General features: G+C 32.1%; 1 protein-coding gene across 8 annotated transcripts in view; it reads right to left on the bottom strand.

Moving 5' to 3' along the window:
• NFAT5 (nuclear factor of activated T cells 5) overlaps nucleotides 1–21494 on the bottom strand; it is a 111580-nt gene that overhangs the window by 48536 nt on the left and 41550 nt on the right. For 4 of the 8 annotated variants that reach the window (XM_079116838.1, XM_079116836.1, XM_079116837.1 and 1 more), the window contains 2 exons: nucleotides 16760–16885; nucleotides 2582–3140 (listed from right to left, as the gene is read on the bottom strand). In XM_079116838.1, the coding sequence (XP_078972964.1) occupies nucleotides 2582–3140; nucleotides 16760–16885 (685 nt within the window). Of the gene's footprint in view, nucleotides 1–2581; nucleotides 3141–3592; nucleotides 3655–16759; nucleotides 16888–21494 lie in introns of those variants that run through there. The other 4 variants (XM_079116841.1, XM_079116839.1, XM_079116840.1 and 1 more) reach the window with 4 other exon arrangements.

A 21494-nucleotide genomic window follows, 5' to 3' on the forward strand; every position in this document is an offset into this window, starting at 1 on the left:
CCCATGGTGATGCTGGGGATTACATCCAGGGCCTCTCCCATACTAGAAGAGCACTCTATTCTTGAGCTATACTTTTAAGTTGAGATTCTACCTCAAAATAACAACTAAAAAAGGAAAATTTACTGTTCTGACTATTGTGGCATATTCTATTCATAAGTCTTAAAATGACATTCTTATTCCTTGTGCTAGATAATCTTTTTAGGTTATCTATGTCACAAAAATAATTTTCACTATAAAATGCCTAATAAGTCTCACATACACATGAAATTATATCTTAAACTTCTTAGGAATAGCTAGAAGAGATATGGACTACCGATTCTCAGGACATTTAACTGAAGAATTTAAGTATGATATGGCTAGCAGTATTTAAATACTGAATAGTTTTTAATGTTGGTTTTAATAAACTAACATTTTAGTTATAAAAATGGTATTTCCATTTTTATCAAGTATATTGATATTTTATATCCATTTTATCTTCTATTTTGAAGATCAATAAACTACTGTATACAATGTAGTTGAAAGTACATTTTCTAAAAAATTCTTATATGAATTGCAAATTACAGCACATTAGTTCTAAGGCTATATAATTTATCTCTCAAAACATTTTAAAATTTCATGTTTCTAACATCTTGCTCATTATTGAAGAATATGGGCTACCACCAGCTTGATATGCTCTGGAAAATTGTTTCTGAGGCCCGTTTTTCCATACATTTTATATATGGTTTCATCCTTTCCTCCTGTAGTTATTATAAATTCAAATTTTAAACTTCTTCATCATTTCCATATGCTAGTGTCAAATAATTTTCCATTACCTAAGAAGCTGGACATTTCTTCTTCTGCTTGATGGAGTTTCTGCTCCATGAATTATTTCATGAAAGATTTTGTCTTGACCAATGTCATTACACTTTCCCTGGGTAACCTCAAATCATTTCTAAGATACATCTATCATACAAAAGCAGAAGCAAAAAAGATGTAGGTCAAGTTCTCTTTAATTAGCAACTGCAAATCACTATGTTGACTATCCCTAAGTAAAACTTTTATTTGTTCTTAATGTGAAATTTCAACATCTTTTTAGTATAAATATGAAAATCTCTCCCAGGAACTTTATGAGACCTTCTCCATTGAGGCCAAATAAATATATGTACATATATTTAATGATATTCATGAACTTTTTGGATCTGTGCTACTAGTCACATTTACTTTAAGTGACCTATGATATTCATCATTTTAGAGCCTTATTCTGTATGTAATATTTCTATAGATATTATGTTCTGAAATTCTTGACTCTGTTAAATGGCAACATTTTAGGAAAGAATATACCTTGCTTTCTTTTAGGAATTTCCCTAGACTTTCTAATATAGAAAAGCACTTTTATTAAATTATATCACCCAGCAGGAATATTAAATGAAAGTGTAAAAGAAATCAACATAGATTAATTCTTGCTTAAATGATGGATATTACTTTTTAAATGTAGAGAGGGAATATTTAAGGAAAAGTCCAAATATATTAACAATATTCTCTGTAATAGTCAATCAGATTTTTAATATAAGAGAGATCAATGACACCATCATGTAGGAAACCAATCTAAAGTTTCTGGGTGGCTATTTGTGACAAACTGAAATTGAAAGGGATTCTGGGTCAATGAAAGGCTCATAATCACGTCCCTGCTTCACAAAAAAGTAATTCTCAAAATCCAATCAGTTAAATTTTACTAAACTAGGTTGAATAAACTGTAGGAAGCTTTAATTTTAAAAGTCTAGCAAATAAATTTTACAAATTAAAGTACTAAAAAAATAAAAAGTTTAAAATAAGCCATACTAGTCTGATTATAGCAATAACTACCCTGTAACAAAGCCATTGAAACATATTTAGCAAATAGTATAAACTGCCACAAATGAACAAAAACTCAGAATGTGTACCATGATCCTGTTACAGCATCTTCTAATAAGTAATCCAGAATCACAGAAAAAGTAGTGATTTTCTTTAAAAATATAAAAATAAAAGTACTGAATTAACACAACGTATTCAAGAAAAAAATTTATAACACACAAATCTGAATGACTAGAATCAAACCACCACTTCAGTTTTTTCTTGTTTTTAAAATCAAGCAAAAAAAAAAAAAAAAAAAAAAAGCAAAGATAAAATCTAAATTCTTTCAAAAAACGCAATGGAATGAACCATATGAAGATAAAATCTCAAAAAGAACATAAATTAGCTTTTGGAGAATGTTTCTGAGTTGGTGTAGAGTCATTACATTGCTACTTATGTCAATGAGTAAAAATATTTAAAAATTCTTTTAAAATATAAATCTATTTGAAATTTAGAAGCTATTTCAGAACAGATTATTTGCATTTTCTACTACCTATCCTCATAATAATATACCTACTGCTATAACCTACTGTTATTTTATTTTTTCTCTAGTAAAACTTGATAATTTTAAGTTAAAATTTTCATGTATTTCAATGATAAAATTAGCACCTCTGCTTTATATACAAACTTGAGCTGACCAATTAAGTTGGGAATGATTTATTTTTTGTTTTGCATAATGGTGATAGAACTTTAAAAAAATGTGAATACCAACCCATTTCCAGCTTTTGAGTTGCCTTTGTTGTCCGTGGTAAGCTGAGAAAGCACATAGTGAGGTGCTTTGGCACTGTCGGCATCAAATATATCCATATTAGATTCTTCACAATCTCGTCGTTTGACCCCCGGCCTCTGCTTTGGATTTCGTTTTCGTGATTTACGAGGTACCTCAGTATTATCATTGTAGGAACTGGTGCTCATGTTACTGAAGTTGGAGGGGGAATCCTCCATCCACATACTGCAGCTCTGCTCAGATTCCAATCCACACCCCTCATCCTGGCAGGACATCCGACTGTTATCCAGCAAGTCCTCAGGTGGTGGTGAGATGTACAAAACTGTGTGCCTCTTCGGGGTTGATGGATGCTGCTGAACTGTGTTACTGGTTAACTGCTTTTCACTTACCCCTCTGTTACTTACCCCCACGGCTGAGGAGCAGCTCTCCACTTGCATAGCCTTGCTGTCGGTGACTGAGGTAGAATAAATGGTAGGGCTGGAAGAGGTGGTAAAGGAGCTGCAAGCACCGCCCATGGAGGAAGAGGAGGGAGCTGAAGAAGCATCTGCAGTGTATAATTCAAGAGTAAATATACTATACATGTTTTCACCTATGCTGGCTAGCAGTCCCATTGAATATGTGATTTGTGAACTGATTGTTTTTCCCCAAAATGAATAGTTGGAATTTGGTTACGTTTTAGAATATAAATGCTTCAAGCAATACAAGGCCTAAGAAATGTAAAATTTTTTAAAATGTCCAAATAGCATTATTTTACTTGCATTATAATCAATAAGATTTTTTAAATCTAATTTAATGTTTTAAGCTGTAAAGCAAGAATAAAGTTTTTATTGCCTCAGCTGGACGTTCTGCTGAATTTTAATTATTTAAAGTAATAAAGAAAACCCCAACATGAAATATATGTTTGTGGTCCACATTCAATGCCAATTAAATAATTCATTATAGAATTTGAAAAGTGGGACTGTGCTTAGCCACAAAATATTAAAATAAGTTTCTAACCTATGAAGCAGAGAACTACAGGTCATTTTTAATGCAGACACTCCCTGCTTCAGAGGCAAATCCTGGAATAAAAATATGAGAAAATAAATGAGAAGAGCTGCTGATTATTCCAGATATCAATTATAAAATGAGAAATAAATAGAAAAAATATATAATCAACTGAATTGGAGACAAAATGGAACTGGTACCATCACTATCATTGGATGTAAAATCTAGAAAAATAAAGTGAAAAAGGGTTGATTTGGAACGTGCTGGGTTGTAGAAGAAAAATCAGTTAACACTGAGAGTCTACAGAAGTTGGAAGTGCAAGTTCAAAACCATGAGCTCTAAAAGATAGAGATCATCCATCACTTAAGACTGAATAAAAAGCAGAGTAAGGGCTGATTAGTAGATGGGATTTCTTACATGAAGTACTTGATTATGTGCTCAGAAATTGGTTAACACCATCCTTTTCCTTTCCCTTTTAAAGGTCCTACTTATTTAGGACTATTAAGGAATTTCCTAATAGAAGTTAACAGTTGGCAGTCTAACAAAAAAGGTTAAAGTATGAAAATCTCTGGAGAGCATCATAATTATTCCTATAAAAATATTCTTTTAATAAAACTGTTTATCTATTACAACTAGCAAAAAAGACGATTTAGGAGACATTTTCAGACTGTATGACAACTGGCAGTCATACTGAAAAGATACTACTACTTTAGCTGTTAAAAACATAACTTCAGAGTCACACTAATATTGCTTAGGTTGAGAGTGGTTACTAGTAAAATTTTACTAATACCAATTTTTCTTGTACAATATATGGAAAGGTTTATAACTGTGCACCCCCAAAATAAAAATAGGTCATGTGACCAACAACTAAAAGATGTTTGAATCTAAAATTAATTTGTATCCACAGCCAATGTCACAGATTCAAAGCATACATTAAAATTCAAAACTGTGATGTACCATTAATGAAAATGCAATACTCTTACAAATTATAAAAAAAAGTAAGAATGCCAACATTTAGCTACTCAAAAGCCAAAGATCTAATATTTTTTCCCCAAAATCTCTTTTCTTATTGAAAACATGTTTCAAGTCAAGTGTGCAGTACACACCTACAATTCCAATTACTTGGGAGACAGAAGGTCAACGCCAGTGTGGACAACTTAACAAGACCCTGTCTCAAAATAAAAAAATAAAAAGGGCTTAAGGAATAGCTAAGCGGTAGAGTGCCCCTGGGTTCAATACCCAGTAACACCCCCCGAAAAAAAGAAAAGGAGGAAAAAGTATCAAAAATACCTAAATTATTTGAAAGTACAACCACCCAGAATTTTTCATTGTTGTTAAGACTGAAGTGCACAGTAATTAATAAGCCATTAAGAATGTGATCTATAATTCCACATTGAAATATTTTACCCAACTACAATTAAGTCAAAGAACCCTAAGTAATTAGATGATACCAGTTCCATTTTCCTGTTTGTATCCTTGTCAAATGCAGTAGCTGAAATTAGAAAATTCAGTCACTTTTAAACTGCATTCCAATTTAAAGAAAAATTTGTCAATTTTGTATCATGCATTAATGCAATGTTTTCTTAGTAAATAAATATTTTAAAAGATTTGTAAAAACTACAAAATCTAGATGCTAATGTCAGTGACAGTTTAGGAGCTGATTTGTAGCCACTTTGGGTTTAAATATAAAATTTTTTCCTTGCTTTATAAAAAATACTACAAAGCTCATTTTAGAAAAAAATAGGAACAATATGTCTAACATTCCTCCATCTGTTCCAACTATTGGCAAAAATGAAATGAAATTTTTCTATGTGTATGAGACTATATTCTTAATGTTCAGAAAAATACAAGTAGGCAGAATGTAGTATTTGCAGTGGAACACACAAAGCACACAGCATCAATGCTGTGAACTTGCATTTGTATAAAATGGCTTTACCCCACCCATTCTTTTTGAATCTAAGTGTCATGTACCTGAGAAGGCAGAATATGAACATCACAGGATCCATGTCCACAACAAGTGGAAAATACATGTGGAAAACAATTAATTCAAAAGCAAGTTATGTGGCTGCAATATTATGATATATATGTATACCATATATATATATGTATACATGTATACATGTATATTTTCCCCACCAAATGTTTGAGGGGAAAGAACTCAACAGTCCCATCCTCCCATCACGAGTGAGGGCAGAGGGACTTAAGTTGCATTAATGGCCCAAATGACTTAATCAATCACATCTACATAACAAAGTTTCCATAAAAATCTAAAAAGACTGTGCTGGGGGCAAGGGGGGCTTCCAGAAAGGTGAAGAAGAATACATTCCTGCACCAGGAGAGGTACACCTAAACTCCACAGGGCCAAAGCTTTGCAGCTCAATACTCTGCCAGACCTCACCTGCTATTCATTTATGTCCTCTAAAATATCCTTTCTAATAAGTGAGAAACATGAGTGTTTGCACAAGATTTTGTGAGCCACTCTAGCAAATTAATTGAACCCAAGGAGGGAATCATGAGAACACTGATTTATAGTCAGAAGCCAAAATTATATATATATATATATATATACATATATATACACATATATATATGTAATTATATTAAGTTAAATTGGCAAATAAATTTAGGTTGAAGAAAAAAAGATTTATCAGTCAAAGTGTTTCTATATCTTATTAAAATAGCATTATCTGATACAGGGGAAAGACTAAGAGTTTAAAGGCAACTGCTATTTCTACAGAGTATTCCAACAATTTTCTTCCTTCAAACCATATGTAAGTCAAATTACCTACTTGTATATTAACCCATAAATTTGCCATAAATAAAAATGTTCTTAATAATATCCTATTAAAATATAAATACAGTGGGTGCCGTGGTCCACAGTGGTGCATGCCTGTAATCCCAGCACCACTGGTGTCTGAGGCAGGAAGATCATGAGTTCAAAGTCAGCCTCAGCAACTTAGCAAAGCCCTGAGCAACTCGGCAAGACGCTGCCTCTAAGTAAAATATAATAAAGGACTGGGAATGTGGCTCAGTGGTTAAGCGCCCCTGGGTTTAATCCCCAGTACCAAAAAAAAAAAGTTCAAGGCCAACCTCAGCAACTTAGAGAGACCCTGTCTTAAAAATTATAAAAATAAAATAGGACTGGAGATGTAATTCAGTGTAAAGCACCCCCTGGGTTCAATCCTCAGTACTAAATAAATAAATAAATAAATAAATAAATAAATAAATAAATAAATAAATAATTGGAAAAAATATCAAATGATATCAAAAACATTTCAGATTTCTAAAATGTAATTGTAAATGTACTTAAAATAGTGCCAGCCTCAGCAACTTAGTGAGACTGTGTCTCAAACTAAAAAGTAAAAAGGACTGGGAATGTAGCTCAGTGGTAAGAGTGTCCCTAGCTTCAACACCAATAGCAAAACAAAAAACAAAAAAACCCAAACAAAACCTATCTACAAAAAGCTTTCACTCATTATATCACTAAAAAAAATAGCAAGAAACAGCTTAACTGGCATTCTATAGAACTAAAGAGCTAATATAATCCTGCCCAATCTACATATTCTTTATTTATAAGTTCCTATAAACAAAAATGCTAATTAATTTTCCCCTCTCACCTTTTTGGTACTGGGTCTCTATTATTTTTATCTGTTAGGAATGTGAAGTCTACGTTTAATTGCTGCATATTAAAAATACAAATTTCAGCATAAAAATATTTTAATAATTGTTTTTATTTCCTCATTGAGCAGAATAATTATATTTCTGCTTCATAATGTCATAATTTTGTTTCATTTGACAATCTTTTATACACTTAGGGTTTTCTTAAAATTTTTCTTAAAATTATTCTCATTTGAGAAATAATTATCTTTGAACTTAATAATTTCCATAGAAGAATTTTATTCTTCCATAGCATTTTCTACGACCACAGAGAATACCATGAACCAAAAGGAAAACTGACAGACCAATCCATAATTTACTAATGAAGATTTATAATCTCAGAATAATTCTTAAATTTAAAAGTGAAGGGAAGTATTATACCTGCAGTGTCCTATATTTAAGTCTAACAATTTCACTATTAGCAGTAGCCAATTACCAAACCAAATCCCAGTAATAATGGTGAACCTGAATTGGACACCTAGCTTTTTTTTCAGAAGTGGTAGATGCGCTGTACTATCCAGTGCAGCTGAGTGGTAAAGTGCTTTCCCAGCATGCATGAGGCCCTGGGTTCAGTTAGTAGCACCAAGAGGGGAAAGGGATTAGGGGTGGGGACAAACTGATGAAATCACTAAGGTTCACTATGAATATTCAAAGTAGTGAGGAAGGGGACTGGCAGATTATATCTACATGGACTACAGGGATATCCCAGAATTTGCAAGTATTATTAATTTGCTGAGAAAGATGAAAATGGATTTTAAACGGTATCACATATAAAAACCTGTATAGATTTTATATACCCCTTGCTTAAACTATATTTAAAGATTAACAATTATTAGCTCTAGATGTGTCAGCTAGAAGTTACTCTACCACAATATTTTAGTGCTTAAAATGCAATGAGATTATATTTTATAAAGGACTAACCATACTTTTTATAGAAAGTTCTAAAATTAGAAAATTCATTAAAGTAATCGAAAGAAGTAAATACCTCTCATTCATTTAAAACATATGACAAAAATGACATTTAACTAAGCTTCCAAAATCAAATCTGTTCTGTAGAATTTAAAAATATAACATGCACGTATATTTTATAACTTTTCAACATCTGTGCAACATCAACTGAGTATTCTAAAAAAAATTAAAATAAAAGCCATAAAAAATTTTAAGTGTGTTAGGTAAACCAATAGTGGAACGGAGAAGGAGTAAACTATTGACTATTCACGAAATAATCATAAAAACCAATACAGGGGATTTAAAAACAATTTCTGATAGAAAACACATTGTTGAACCTTAGTTATTCTTTGTAAGGATTGTTTTTCTTACTGGTAACAATGACTTCAAATCTAAACATCTTGTCTGATAAAAGTCACCAGATATAAGGATATATTTTCAGATTAAAGAAGAAAGATACTCAGAGAAAAAAAATTATATAAAGTCAACGTTCATGTTGTCAAGGGATTAAAATATCTAGAACGCACAAAGTGGCTGCAAACCTGCTTTGTCAACACCTTACATGCCAACCTTCATTTTCTACTTTTCTTCTTCTTCTTATAATATTAATGTAAAGTTCAAAACTTTACAAAAAGGTTTAGTTTCAATCAGTATCAATCCACTATTTAGAAACAAACAAAAAACAAAACAAAACAAAACAAAACAAAAAAAAGGAAGGAAGAAAGAAAGAAGAAAAGACTTATGAAGAAGTCTGAAAACGAGACCGACCTATACCCTGGGTGAGATTGGATGGGTTAAGTGTCTCTGGCACTATTTGTCTTCACTATTGACAGACACTGTCACACAACCCACCACACGATGCCTGTCTCTGAATGGCGAAGCTAGAATGCAAGTTAAGTGTATTAATAGAAAAAACAACTAGCATCCCAGCATATAAAATAAGCAATCCAGATTAATTAACAAAAAAATTGTAGGACTGATCATTTAATTTACATGTTTAAAGCAATTTCAATTTCCCATTTATACTTTTCCCACCCAACATAAGTTTACATGCTACAATAAGCAATGTTTTAAAATAAACTTTAAAAAACTAAATCATTAATATCCAAATAAATGCATATGGGAAAATTTCTTACCCAAATTTTTTGTTAACTCATATTCACCAATTTGTTCATCTGTTTATAAATGCAATCTAATCCATAAGTCAGAATGATCTCTCTCTTTCATATGTTTTTTAAGCTATGCTCATACCCAAACTCTCTTAGAGGAAGAAAATATGTTCTGAATAATACAATCAAACTGTAAGAGATACCTGTATTTTAGCAGCAAAAGAATCTTCATTTCTCAGGTCCTATTGATTCCCACATAATTCCTTTCCCTTCCCTCAAAAAAAGTTACCAATTTATAATTTTAAATTAGATATGATACAGTGCATAAAATGATCCAAAAGTTCTATCTTAAAGAATAATTGCACTTCTGTTAAAGTCAAAAAGTTTGCTACTGATTGACTGGAGACCATCTTTTTATTCCCCAGTCCATCAACTGTAATTCAGGATTCTAATACTCTAAAATAATTATTTATCTTTTCATAATATGAACTCTCCTGAAGTAGTCATGCACCACATAACATGAATTTTCAAATAACAAAAGACTGAATATCCAATGGTGGTCAAATACATTATATCATCTAGTGACATAGCTGGCTTAGTATGTTAAAGACACTCTGATGTTTGCACAATGATGAAATTGCCTTATGATGCATTTCCCAAAACCTAACCCCGTTGTTAAGTGATGCATGGCTGTAATTTTTTTTTTTTTTTTTCCCAATGCTGAGGATACAACCCAGGGATTCACACATGCTAGGCATGTACTCTACCAATGAGCCCCATTAGCAGTCCAAGACTGTTATTTATTATTTTTACCTTGCCAGAATGCAATATAACCTAGAATATTTATTAAAGAATGCTCCCTGGAAAATTTAAAAAAAAAATTTTTTTCCTGACATTTATGGAAATGTTTTAAATGAATCTGTTGTCCCACCAACCCGAAGTTTTAAGCATGGTGTAAAACATGTACTAGGTATACATTAAATTACTTGTTATTTGTTTGCTTGTTTTGTAGCACTGGAGATGGAACTCAGAGCATACATGCTAGGCAAGTGCTCTAGTTGCAGCTACATTCCCAGTAAAATAATTTGATTTTTAAGTCCTTTTCAAGTTCTTTCCTATTGTTACAGAAAGATGTTTTCTATCATTCAGGGACTGAAGTACTACTGGGCAGCACTGCTGGTCAAGCAGGTTAAGAGATTAAATCCCAGACAGAACTCTCTACCTTAAATAACTTCAAACAAAAATAAATTACACTAGTTCATAAATGCATTTATTATACTGCCAAAGACCCAGGTATAAGTAAAAAATTAAACAGCCATCTTTACAGAATTATAACTCCTTCAGAAACTGTCTGTTCTTTCTATGACTCATCATCTTTTTATCAATGTTCTTTTTATAAAGGGTTTCTACTGAGAATAACTCTTTATATTTAAAAAAATCGTAAAATGGTGGCCTTTGTAAATTTAGTTTTTGTTTTTTAAGTATTAGGGATGAAACTCAGGGTCTGGCATATGCTAGGCAAGTGCTCTACCACTGAGCTACTTCCCCAGCATTTTTTCCCCCTTGCTGGTACTGAGGCATGAACCCAGGATTACTCTTATCAGTGAGTTACATCCCAGCCCTTTTTATTTAATTTTGAGATAGGGTCTCACTAAGTTGCTGAGGCTGGTCTTGAACCGGATATCCTCCTGCCTCAGTTTCCCAAGGAGCTAAGAGTACAGCCACGCACCACCGTGCCCAGCTAAATGATAGCATTTGTTAAAATATATCAAAGAAACAAAGTTCTTTTTATATGAATTATGTCAATATTTTTGCTTACATTATGTTATTAGTGAGATAAAAAATGAGGTTACTTCTCTGTGTTATTTTTTTTCTTCTTTTCCAGTACTGGGCATTGAACCCAGGCCTTGTACATTTTAGGCAAGTGCTCTACCACTGACACTGACCTACATCCCCAGTCAGGCGTGTTAACTTTTTAAGTGTAATTGTACAAAACACATAAAAACAGCACCTATTTTATGTAAATATTTGTTTTATAAATGGTTAAGAATCTGTGATCATTTTTTAAATGCAGTTCTAAGGGCTGGGATATAGCTCAGGGACAGAATTCCTGTCAAGCACATGTAAGGCCCTGGGTTCAAACTCAGCACAAAAAAGAACTAATTAATTAAAATAAAGCGCTGTTCTACAGACTCAGGTAACATATAAATACGTTTTCTTTAATCAGAAACTGAATAAATAACAATTATTTATAAAAATTATTGCTAAACAGTCAGGCATGGTGGCACATACCTGTAATCCCAACTACTTGGGAATCTGAGTTAAAAGGATCACAAGCTTGAGGCTAGCCCAGAAAACTTAGTGAGCCCCTGTCGCAAAACAAAATAAAATGAGCTAGGAATGTAACTTATCATTAGAAGTCTTGCAATTGGCATAGCAAGTAAAAGGCCACAGGTTCCATCCCCAACACAGAGGGGGAAAAATGCTGTTGCTAAAAATAACAATTAGGAGGACAATAAAAGGAAAACATGTGAGGAAGATAGTTCTAACAGTCCACGTTTACTTTCTATTAATGACAATTATAATGTGGATAGCCACCTGAATAAGCAGCTGTTTCTAAACTAATGGTTATGGCTCCAAGTTTGCTTATACTTTTCATTCTAATAAATCTATATATACATACAAGCTATCTTTACATGTATGTACATTTATATTTACTATGGAATTTCAGAATATTAAGATAGAAGGAAAAGTAGAGATTTTTAAATCTACTTGTGAAACGTCTGTAACTAGGCTCTGACTTCCTTCTGAAGTGGTCCAGTTTTCTAGGAAAAGAAAGTGGCGCTATATGATATCAACTCACAACATTTTAGCTTACATCATCAATAAACAGGTGAATTATTTACCTTTCTTGTTAATGGCTTCATTTACAAATAACGTACTACCTAAGTGGTGACAATTCTGAAATATATAAACCCAGTTAACCCAGCAAGCAAGTTTATTCTTCAAATATAGTCGATTCAAGAATGAAATCCAAATTAAACAGCAGTGAGTACTTTCTAGTACAAGTAAATAAGTTATAATAAATTCAACAGGATAGGTAATTCTGTTGCTGTTTATCAGTTTTTTTTTTTTAATTCATATTCTTCTAGAAATCGTATTTCCAATTTGCAAGTCCTAACACTTCTACGAAAAGGGCATAAATTTTTCAACTTAATAGCTTACAGACTTCTTCATCTAGGATATTATGTTCCCCTAACCCAAATGATAACACATAATTAAATTCCCTCAGGAACAATGGCAAGAAGTGAAAAACTAAGACCTCAAAAACAAGGTACCTTGGGGCTAGAATAATTGAGATATGATTACATACAATGATATGAAAACTGTCTAGCACAATTCCAATAACAAAGTGGAAACTTGAAAATAATAACATTTTCTTCACCTCATTTTTTTGTATGTTTTTGTTGTTATGGATGATTTAGAAACTCCTTTGAGTTTAATTTAAATGATTAAGAGGGCTGAAGTGAATTAAAGATGGCTGTTCTTTGGTTACAGGACATCAATTTACTTGTCTAGTATTCTCTCCCCAACAATGTAAACAGCACTCAATTAGGTTCTTTCAACATAGAAAACACCTGTTATATACTTGAGATTTAATAATTGTCATGGCATAGAATTCAAAGCTCTTTAAAAGAAAAGTTTATTATATGGATCACTTTATGTAAAGCTATAAACTTAAATTATAGCCTTAAAAACCTACAGTGATCCAATTATTAGAGATATTCAAAACAGATTTCTATTATACAAGTTTTGACTGGGTGTACTATACATGTTAAAAACTGCTTTCAAGTATACTTCTAAAAAGAGTAATAATATATAATTATTGGAAGTAAAATACCAACTTCATGAAAATAAAAAATTATAAACTAGTTATGAAGATTCTCTGAATCATAAAACTATGGTTTATTTAATTCATTACTTAGTTCAAAAATTGGAATAAAATTTTTTTATAAAATGTGAAAGTCACCTTACCAAAATGTCATATTTTGATATAAACTAATAAATATAATATCATATACCCAAATGAAGATGGTCTAGTATAGAACAAAATAATTTTATTTCTTAAAATGAAGACCAATAGTTACTGTTGATTTCTGTGAAAGAATTCCTATTACAAATAAATTAAGTAAACCTAAGGATAAAAACTCCAGACAATAAATTAAAAATGATACTTAACTGAATAGCATGTGAATTATATCTCAATAAAGCTGTTCTGTTAACAAAACCTGCCATATTTCATTGCAAAAACCCCAAATCTGGAATAAGTATTTCAATTCTCCTAAATAGTACGTAAATTTTAGTTCTTCATAATCTATACTACAATTGAATTCTCCAAAAAAAAAAAAAAGGATCCTTTTATGACTTGCCTTTCTTTTGGTCAGCTCCTTATATTGCCAAAAAAACAAAAACAAACAAACAAACATACCATCAATGCATTTGGATAATGCTTTTCGTTTAAGAAAAATGGCCTCTGTCTTAATTACTGAGAATCTACAATTTTCACGTTTTTTACTCACTGATGTACTTAACTTTATACTCTACTACCTTTACACGAGGCAAAGGGGAAACAAATTTCGAACTGACACACTGTTCCACTGAAAGGAGAGAAACTGTGTTTAGGTCCCCTTTCCCCCATTGCAGCCCCGGGATTTACAGGATTAAAAAGATGTTATTGTTGAGAGTGTGTAAGGTTTAAATAGTACAGAAGCAAAAAAAAAAAAAAAGGTTGAGAGAGACTCCTTTACCCAGTATTCTGGATTGTGGATTAGCAGCATATTTATTCATGCACTCTAATATGTGAAGGGAAAAAAAATCTACATTGGTGAATCTGAGAAACACATTTGTAATCATTAAATAACAAAGAATGTCCATAAACACCCATATGCCCAGCCTCTAAATCTTAAAATTTAAATTGATTTAAAACTTGTGAAACACAAACCTTTATGGCAGAACTAGAAGTCTGTTCCCACCAGGCCCTCATACCTGATAGCAGCCAATCCGGCTCCTTCAAAACTCTGAAGAATTAACTACATAAGAGTCATCATTTTTATGCATTTCATATTTAAACGGCAAAAGCTACATTTTTTTAATTCACAGAAATTTAAATTAATGTGCATTTCCCTAGACATCTTAGTCTTTTGGCCAGGAAAACACTGAGTAACTTGGTAATATACTCCAAATCTCTCTTTTGATAGTATTATCACCAAGGACATTAATATGTCAAATAAAAATGTGACTCTAATGATTTATATAATAGGTTTCCCTACAATAATTATTTTGTAATTTAAACTCTTTTTATTTCTAATATAAAATAAAAGAATCTTACTACCAATATGACATCAGAATACTAGAATAAACTATGTTGATTACTAAAAGTAAATTATGTTTAATGTAAATTATGTTTAAGAACATTATGACAGTTTTAGATCACAGAAACTTTCTGTATGGATAAAGAAAACTACCAAAGGTAACCTCCTTACTCTCCTCTCTTCACCATCTTTATGATGTCAATACTTTCAAGATAGTTAAGAATTCATTACTTCAGAATGCTTCCTGTGGTCAAATCTCTTTCATGATTTTTCAACTCATAATTTCAATCTAATTTTATCTGGAGAGAATTTTCTCAATTATATTGGGAAGGAGGGTAACATTTCATTAGTGACTCAAAATTAAGAACTTTTAATATTTACATACAGAAATTTGTGAAATTTAGTTTAGTAGTATTTAAAAAGAAGAGTTGCTCTTCTCCCAAGTCTAACAAACATTTTTTCAGTTTTTAAAAGGAACTGGATCTACTGTAAACAGATGTTAAAAAGCACAGAAGAAACAGACTTTTAGTTCTATACAGATTCAACATGTCTTTAAAAAAAAACAATCTCAAAAAATACAAAAGAAATCAGTTAGTCAATTTCTACATGTGGATTTAAAGTGAAATACTTTATAAAAATATTTTATTTCACATTATCTGATGCAATTTTTAAAACTTTAAACTCCACAAAAATATTTAGAGCCATTTTAGAACCCAGTGGATATAATGTGAACCAGGTCATCTTCTCAATTTGATTACTAAAAAGTTCACAAATTCACAATTAAATCCACAGAAACTGTTAGAAAATGTCTGGCAACACATGAACAGTGAGCAGGGCTGATAAGTTTATTTATCATATTTAAAGTTTTCCTGCCCTCAACCAGGAAGGTGTCATATTGCACTATACAGTTTGGGAAACATTTAAACCACTACCTTCCACTTCACTGTTCTCTTTTTGAAACCAAAAGAATTAACTGAAAACAATGGTCTGATGGAGTTTAGTTAAGAGGTATCCTATTAGGTAAGGAACCTCTAATTTGAAGGACAGATAAAACTTCAGAATATATAATTTTTTTTCATTTTTCTAAAGTGAACACACTTAGCAATGCATAAAATCCCAACTTAAAATTACAGTTGGGTTAGTTAACATTATGGAAAGCATTCATACTAATTTATCATTAATTAAGACTTCTTTCTATTAGCTTATGTGTCAATCTTTTACTATAATTCAAAATAAATTTGGAACCAATCTTACATAGTTATAAAGTGTATGATTTGAGAGCTGAGTAAAAATAAACTTCATAAATTTCAAACATTACTTTCTATATGCTTTCATTGATAGAAATGTCTTTACATAAATATTATACTTATATTCAAATCTTTGATAACTTGATGGATTTAAAATATAAAATCATATATTTTTAATGTAGAGAAAAATTATAGTAACATGAACAAAAAAGATACTTGAGAGATTAAGTCCTTTTTCAAAATATATAAAACATTTTTCTCCTTGAGAAGTATTTAAAAATAATTATTAAAAAGACAGCTGAGTGAAGTGGCACACACCTATTTTCTCAGCAACTCAGAGGCTGAGATAGGAGGACCACAAGTTTGAGATCAGACTCAGCCAACTTAGCAAGACCATCGGCAATTTAGTAAGACCCTGTCTCAAAATAAAAAGTAAAAAGGACTGGGAATGTAGCACAGTGGTAGAGCAACTCTTGGATCAATCCCCAGTATCACAAAAATAAATAAACAAACGAATAAATAAATAAAGGTTAAAAAGAAACTCAAATATAATTTTCTATCCATAGCTTAGTATTTAACCTTTTTATGTGCAGCCAGTAAAAATTTTAAACTGGTTCCCATATTTGAAGACAAGATCTATTTTAGAAATTGGCACTTATTATTTTCTGAAATAATTATATTAAGAAAATTATATTGAAAAAATTTAAGGCTAAAGGTATATACTTTAAAACCTCCTTAAAACAAACCCTCAAATCACACTCTTTTTAATATGAACTTTGCCAGCACTGTTCATGTTGGCCAGATAATATCCTAGGTTTCTTTAATAAAGTAAAATGAAATGCATACCAGCAGCAACTACAGCTGGAGGAGGCGAGCCTGCCTCACCACCGCTTGTCTGACTCATTGATGCTACAGATGTTTCACTAGATGGAGGTAACTGTAACTCCTTTGGGAGAAGATCATAGACAGATTCTGTGGGGGGAAATGAAGGAGAAAAACAGTTTTAAAGAGTCATTTAACAACCTAATTACATGCGCATGAAATGAGTATCTTTTCTCTCACAAGGAATGCTACTCACAAAAATCAACAGCATACATGAATGTTGTAAAAAGTTACTAGCAATTTTTTTTTTCTTTTAGTGTAATTTTCCTTTCATTCTGCTTCCTTATTTTTTGGCTTTCTTCCTTGGGTTCAAGAGAGTCTCTAGAAAGTTATTAAATCTTTAAAGTGATTAAAACTAGATAGAAAAAATGTTCAACAACCCAAGATCCTACAATATATTCCTTGGTAACAGCACCAGAGTAACTTGCCATCTTTTACATATGAGATGGAATATGTTAGTATATATCAGTTTTAAATTGGCTTTTCTAATAATTAGTTCATTAGTCTGAACCTGCTCTTTTACTTGATACTCTTTAGTAAACAGAATTTTAATCCAACGCCATCATAATTCATTTTCATATCTGAAAAAAATAAAAAAGGAATGTCATGCCCAAGGAAATACTTGTTATTCTCTGAGGCATCTCTGACTCTGGAAAGGCACGGGTATGCAATGCTCTTATATCAGGAAGCTTATACATAACTATTTAAGGTTATGATTATTTTTGTATCCCTGATTACAGAGTCCTCTATCTACAGAAAGTATTTTATAATAGTTTAATTGTCCATAAAATTAAATTTGTATCTGCTACTTTAAAAATTGTTTTGTGATTATCATGATATAGTTTGGATGGAAATAATTTTCAAAATATTCGCAAAGGTACTAAAATCAATGCCAGAAGTAACTTCGAAAGACCAGTTAGCATATGCCTATTTTCAAAATAACTAAAGAACAAAGGCCTAGTATTCCAAGAAACCCAACATTCCAACAATTAAAGATTATTATGTGCATGAGTGATCAAAAAAAAAAAAGCACTACAAAACAGCTTATACTTGATAACACTTTTAGTTAACTGTTTACTGTATTCATAAATACTTTGGTCATCCCAGATAATCACTAAAGTATGTATCCTAACTTTGATATGGATAAGGATAAGGAAAAAGGTCATGAAGAAAAGCTAAAATCAGAAGTTGTATACTTAAATGATCTTCATTTACAGTAAAGAATAAACTTAAAAATTTGTTATGAAAAACCCTACTACCGAACACTTGAAATGTTCATCTTCAAAGCATCTGGCATATTCAGCATCTGTCTGACTGAATATAACATGCCTGGTTGCAATTGTCAGCATATAACATGTTGCTAAACACCTTAAATAACATATAACATAACATGTTTCCTTAAAACCTTAAATAAATTATTTCTAGCTTTCAAATAATACAGGAGAAAGGGAGATAGGATCTAATTAAATGACATTACCAACAAATATTCATTTTGATACATTTATCTCTCTCAATTCTTGTTGAAAACAAAAAGTTCCTTTGATATGCCAGGTGTGGTAGGGTACACAGGTAATCCCAAATACTAGGGAGTTTGAGGTAGGAGGATTACAAATTCAAGATCAGTTTGGGCCTTGAAATTAAAAAGGCAAGGGATGTAGCTCGGTGCCACCACACCTGGCTATGAAACTTTCTCAGAGTACCAATGGGTTTATTCCCATTACCACCAAAAACAAAAACAAAACAAAATTAACTACTATGGGTTGGTTCCTCTAGTTTAAACAACTTCATTTAAACTCTTTTTTTCACCCTGATAACCTCAAAAGTTTTTTTCCTCCAAGCTAAATTGTACAACCTGACCACATGCATCTACTTTTTTTTGGTAGGGTGAGGGATGGGGAGGGATGTGCAGGGGTATTACTGGGGATTGAATCCAGGGACATTTAACCACTTAGTCACATCCCCAGCCCTTTTAATTTTTTATCTTGAGATAGGGTCTTGCTAAATTGCTTAGGCTTGCCTCAGACTTGTAATCCTCCTGACTCAGCCTTCAAAAGAGCTAGCTGGGATTTCAGGCGTGTGCCACCACAGCTGGCTACAGAACTTTTTATCTGCTTCCATCAATATCAAAATATTAAAGAAATATAAATTATGCTATGAACACTGCTGTCATGCAATTCTAAATTCAAACTAATCTCTACTAGTTAATGAAAGAATGCCTGAACAAGAGCACAGATTCTTTAATTTTACGAAAATGATACAGTCCTAAGTAAGTGCTAGTCATTTCGTGTTACATCACAGTATCTATTTTTGCTATGTTATCTTTTAAATTAGTTCAGAAAGATAAGGGAACAATGACATTCTAGGTTTATAAACACAAAATATTTGGACCAGAATGGGAAATCTATAATGGAAAGACAGCTTCTGAGAAAAGACCTCTTTTACAAAAAGTCTTCTTAGTAGTAAAATCACTGGGTAGGGGTGGGGGCAAATAAATAAGATTCTTTCTGGAATGATAAAAATGTTCCAAAATTAGATAAAGGTGATAGTTATATAACTCTGTAAATATACTAACAACTACTAAGCGTACTCTAAATGGGTAAACTTTCTAAAAAATTTTTTAGTTGTAGATGACACAATGCCTTTATTTTATTTATATGTTTTTATGTGGTGCTGAGGATTTAATCCAGTGCCTCACAGATGCTAGGCAAGCCCTCTGACACTGAGCCGTAACTCCAGCCCTAAATGGGTAAACTTTTATATGTAAAGTATCTATCAATAAAGCTGTTTGTTTTAACAAAAAAGGGAGAGAAAGCACAAATGAGAAGTATACAAGAGCAAGCAATTCCTGATAAACTCTCAGACAAAAACAGCTTCTATTTGTGAAAAGCAAAACTATGAAGGCCAGGCTGCAAACCAATTTGTCTTTTAAAGCTATTCTACTGAAGGAAGATGAAAATGCTATAGGCATAGTTATTCTAAATTCACTAAAATATATGATGAAATCTCAAAAAAAATTTTTAAACAAGATAAAGAAGTGTCAACTTGGTAAAATAGATGAGTTTTAACAAATAGCACTCAAAAGTGTACAGGTTCAACCTGAAGGTAGTTGCTTATTATACTTAGAACCTCAACAAAGATTTCAAACCTGGAAATGACAGAGGCTTAAGAAGAATATATTTTGTATTGTCATAACGCATCACACATAATGAAAGATTAAAATATGTACCCAAAGGAATAAGGTAAAATTTAATGAAGATTAATATAACAGCTGATCAAAAACTTCACAGCAGCTGTACACAGTGGTGCATGCCTATAATCCCAGTAACTCAGGAGGCTAAGACAGGAGAATCGAAAAATCAAGGCCAGCCTAGGCAATTTAGCAAGACCCTATTTCAAAATCAAAAATAAAAAGGACTGGGAAGGGCTGGGGTTTGTAGCTCAGTGATAAGAGTGCTTACGTAGAATGTGTGAGGCACTGGGTTTGATTCTCAGCACCTCATATAAACAAATAAAATAAAGGTCCATCAAAATAAGAGACCCGTAATAGCCAAGGCAATCGTTAGCAAGAAGAATGAAGCAGGAGGCATCACACTACCAGACCTTAAATTATACTACAGAGCAATAATTACAAAAACGGCATGGTATTGGCACCAAAACAGACATGTAGACCAATGGTACAAAATAGAAGACACAGAGACAAACCCACATAAATAAGTTATCTCACACTAGACAAAGGTGCCAAAAATATAAAATGGAGAAAAGACAATCTATTCAATAAATGGTGCTGGGAAAACTGGAAATCCATATGTAACAAAATGAAATTAAACCCTATCTCTCATCCTGCACAAAAATCAACTCAAAGTGGATCAAAGACTTAGGCACTAGAACAGAAGAAAAAGTAGACCCAAATCTTCATCATGTCGGCTTAGGACCTGACTTCCTTAACAAGACTCCTAAAGTACAAGAAGTAAAATTAAGAATCAATAAATGGGATGGATTCAAACTAAAAAGCTTCTTCTCAGCAAAGGAAACAATCAATAATATGAAGAGAGATGGGAAAAAAATCTTTACCACACACACCTCAGATAGAATACTAATCTCCAACATATACAAAGAACTCAAAAAACTTAACACCAAAAAAAAAGTAACCCAATCAATAATGAACTAAGGAACTGAACAGACACTTCACAGAAGAAATACGATCGAGCAACAAACATATGAAAAAATGTTCATCTCTTGCAATTAGAGAAATGCAAATCAAAACTGCTCTAAGATTTCATCTCATTCCAGTCAGAATGGCAATTATCAAGAATACAAGCAGTAATAAGTATTGGTGAGGATGTGGGGGAAAAGGTACACTCATACATAGTTGATGGGACTGCAGATTGGTGCAAGCACTTTGGAAAGCAGTATGGAAATTCCTAAGAAAACCTGGAACTGAACCACCATTGGATCCAGCTAACCCACTCCTCGGTTATACTCAAAGGACTTAAAAGCAGCATACTACAGTGATGCAGCCACATCAATGTTTATAGCAGGTCAATTCACAATAGCAAAACTATGGAACCAACCTAGATGCCCTTCAACAGATGAATGGATAAAGAAAATGTGGTACATACACACAATGGAATACTACTCATTCTTAAAGAAGATTGAAATTATGGTATTTGCAGGTAAACGGATGAACTGGAGAATATCA

The sequence above is a fragment of the Sciurus vulgaris genome, assembly GCF_902686455.1.
Source record: "Sciurus vulgaris genome assembly, chromosome: 17".
Classification (NCBI taxonomy): domain Eukaryota; kingdom Metazoa; phylum Chordata; class Mammalia; order Rodentia; family Sciuridae; genus Sciurus; species Sciurus vulgaris.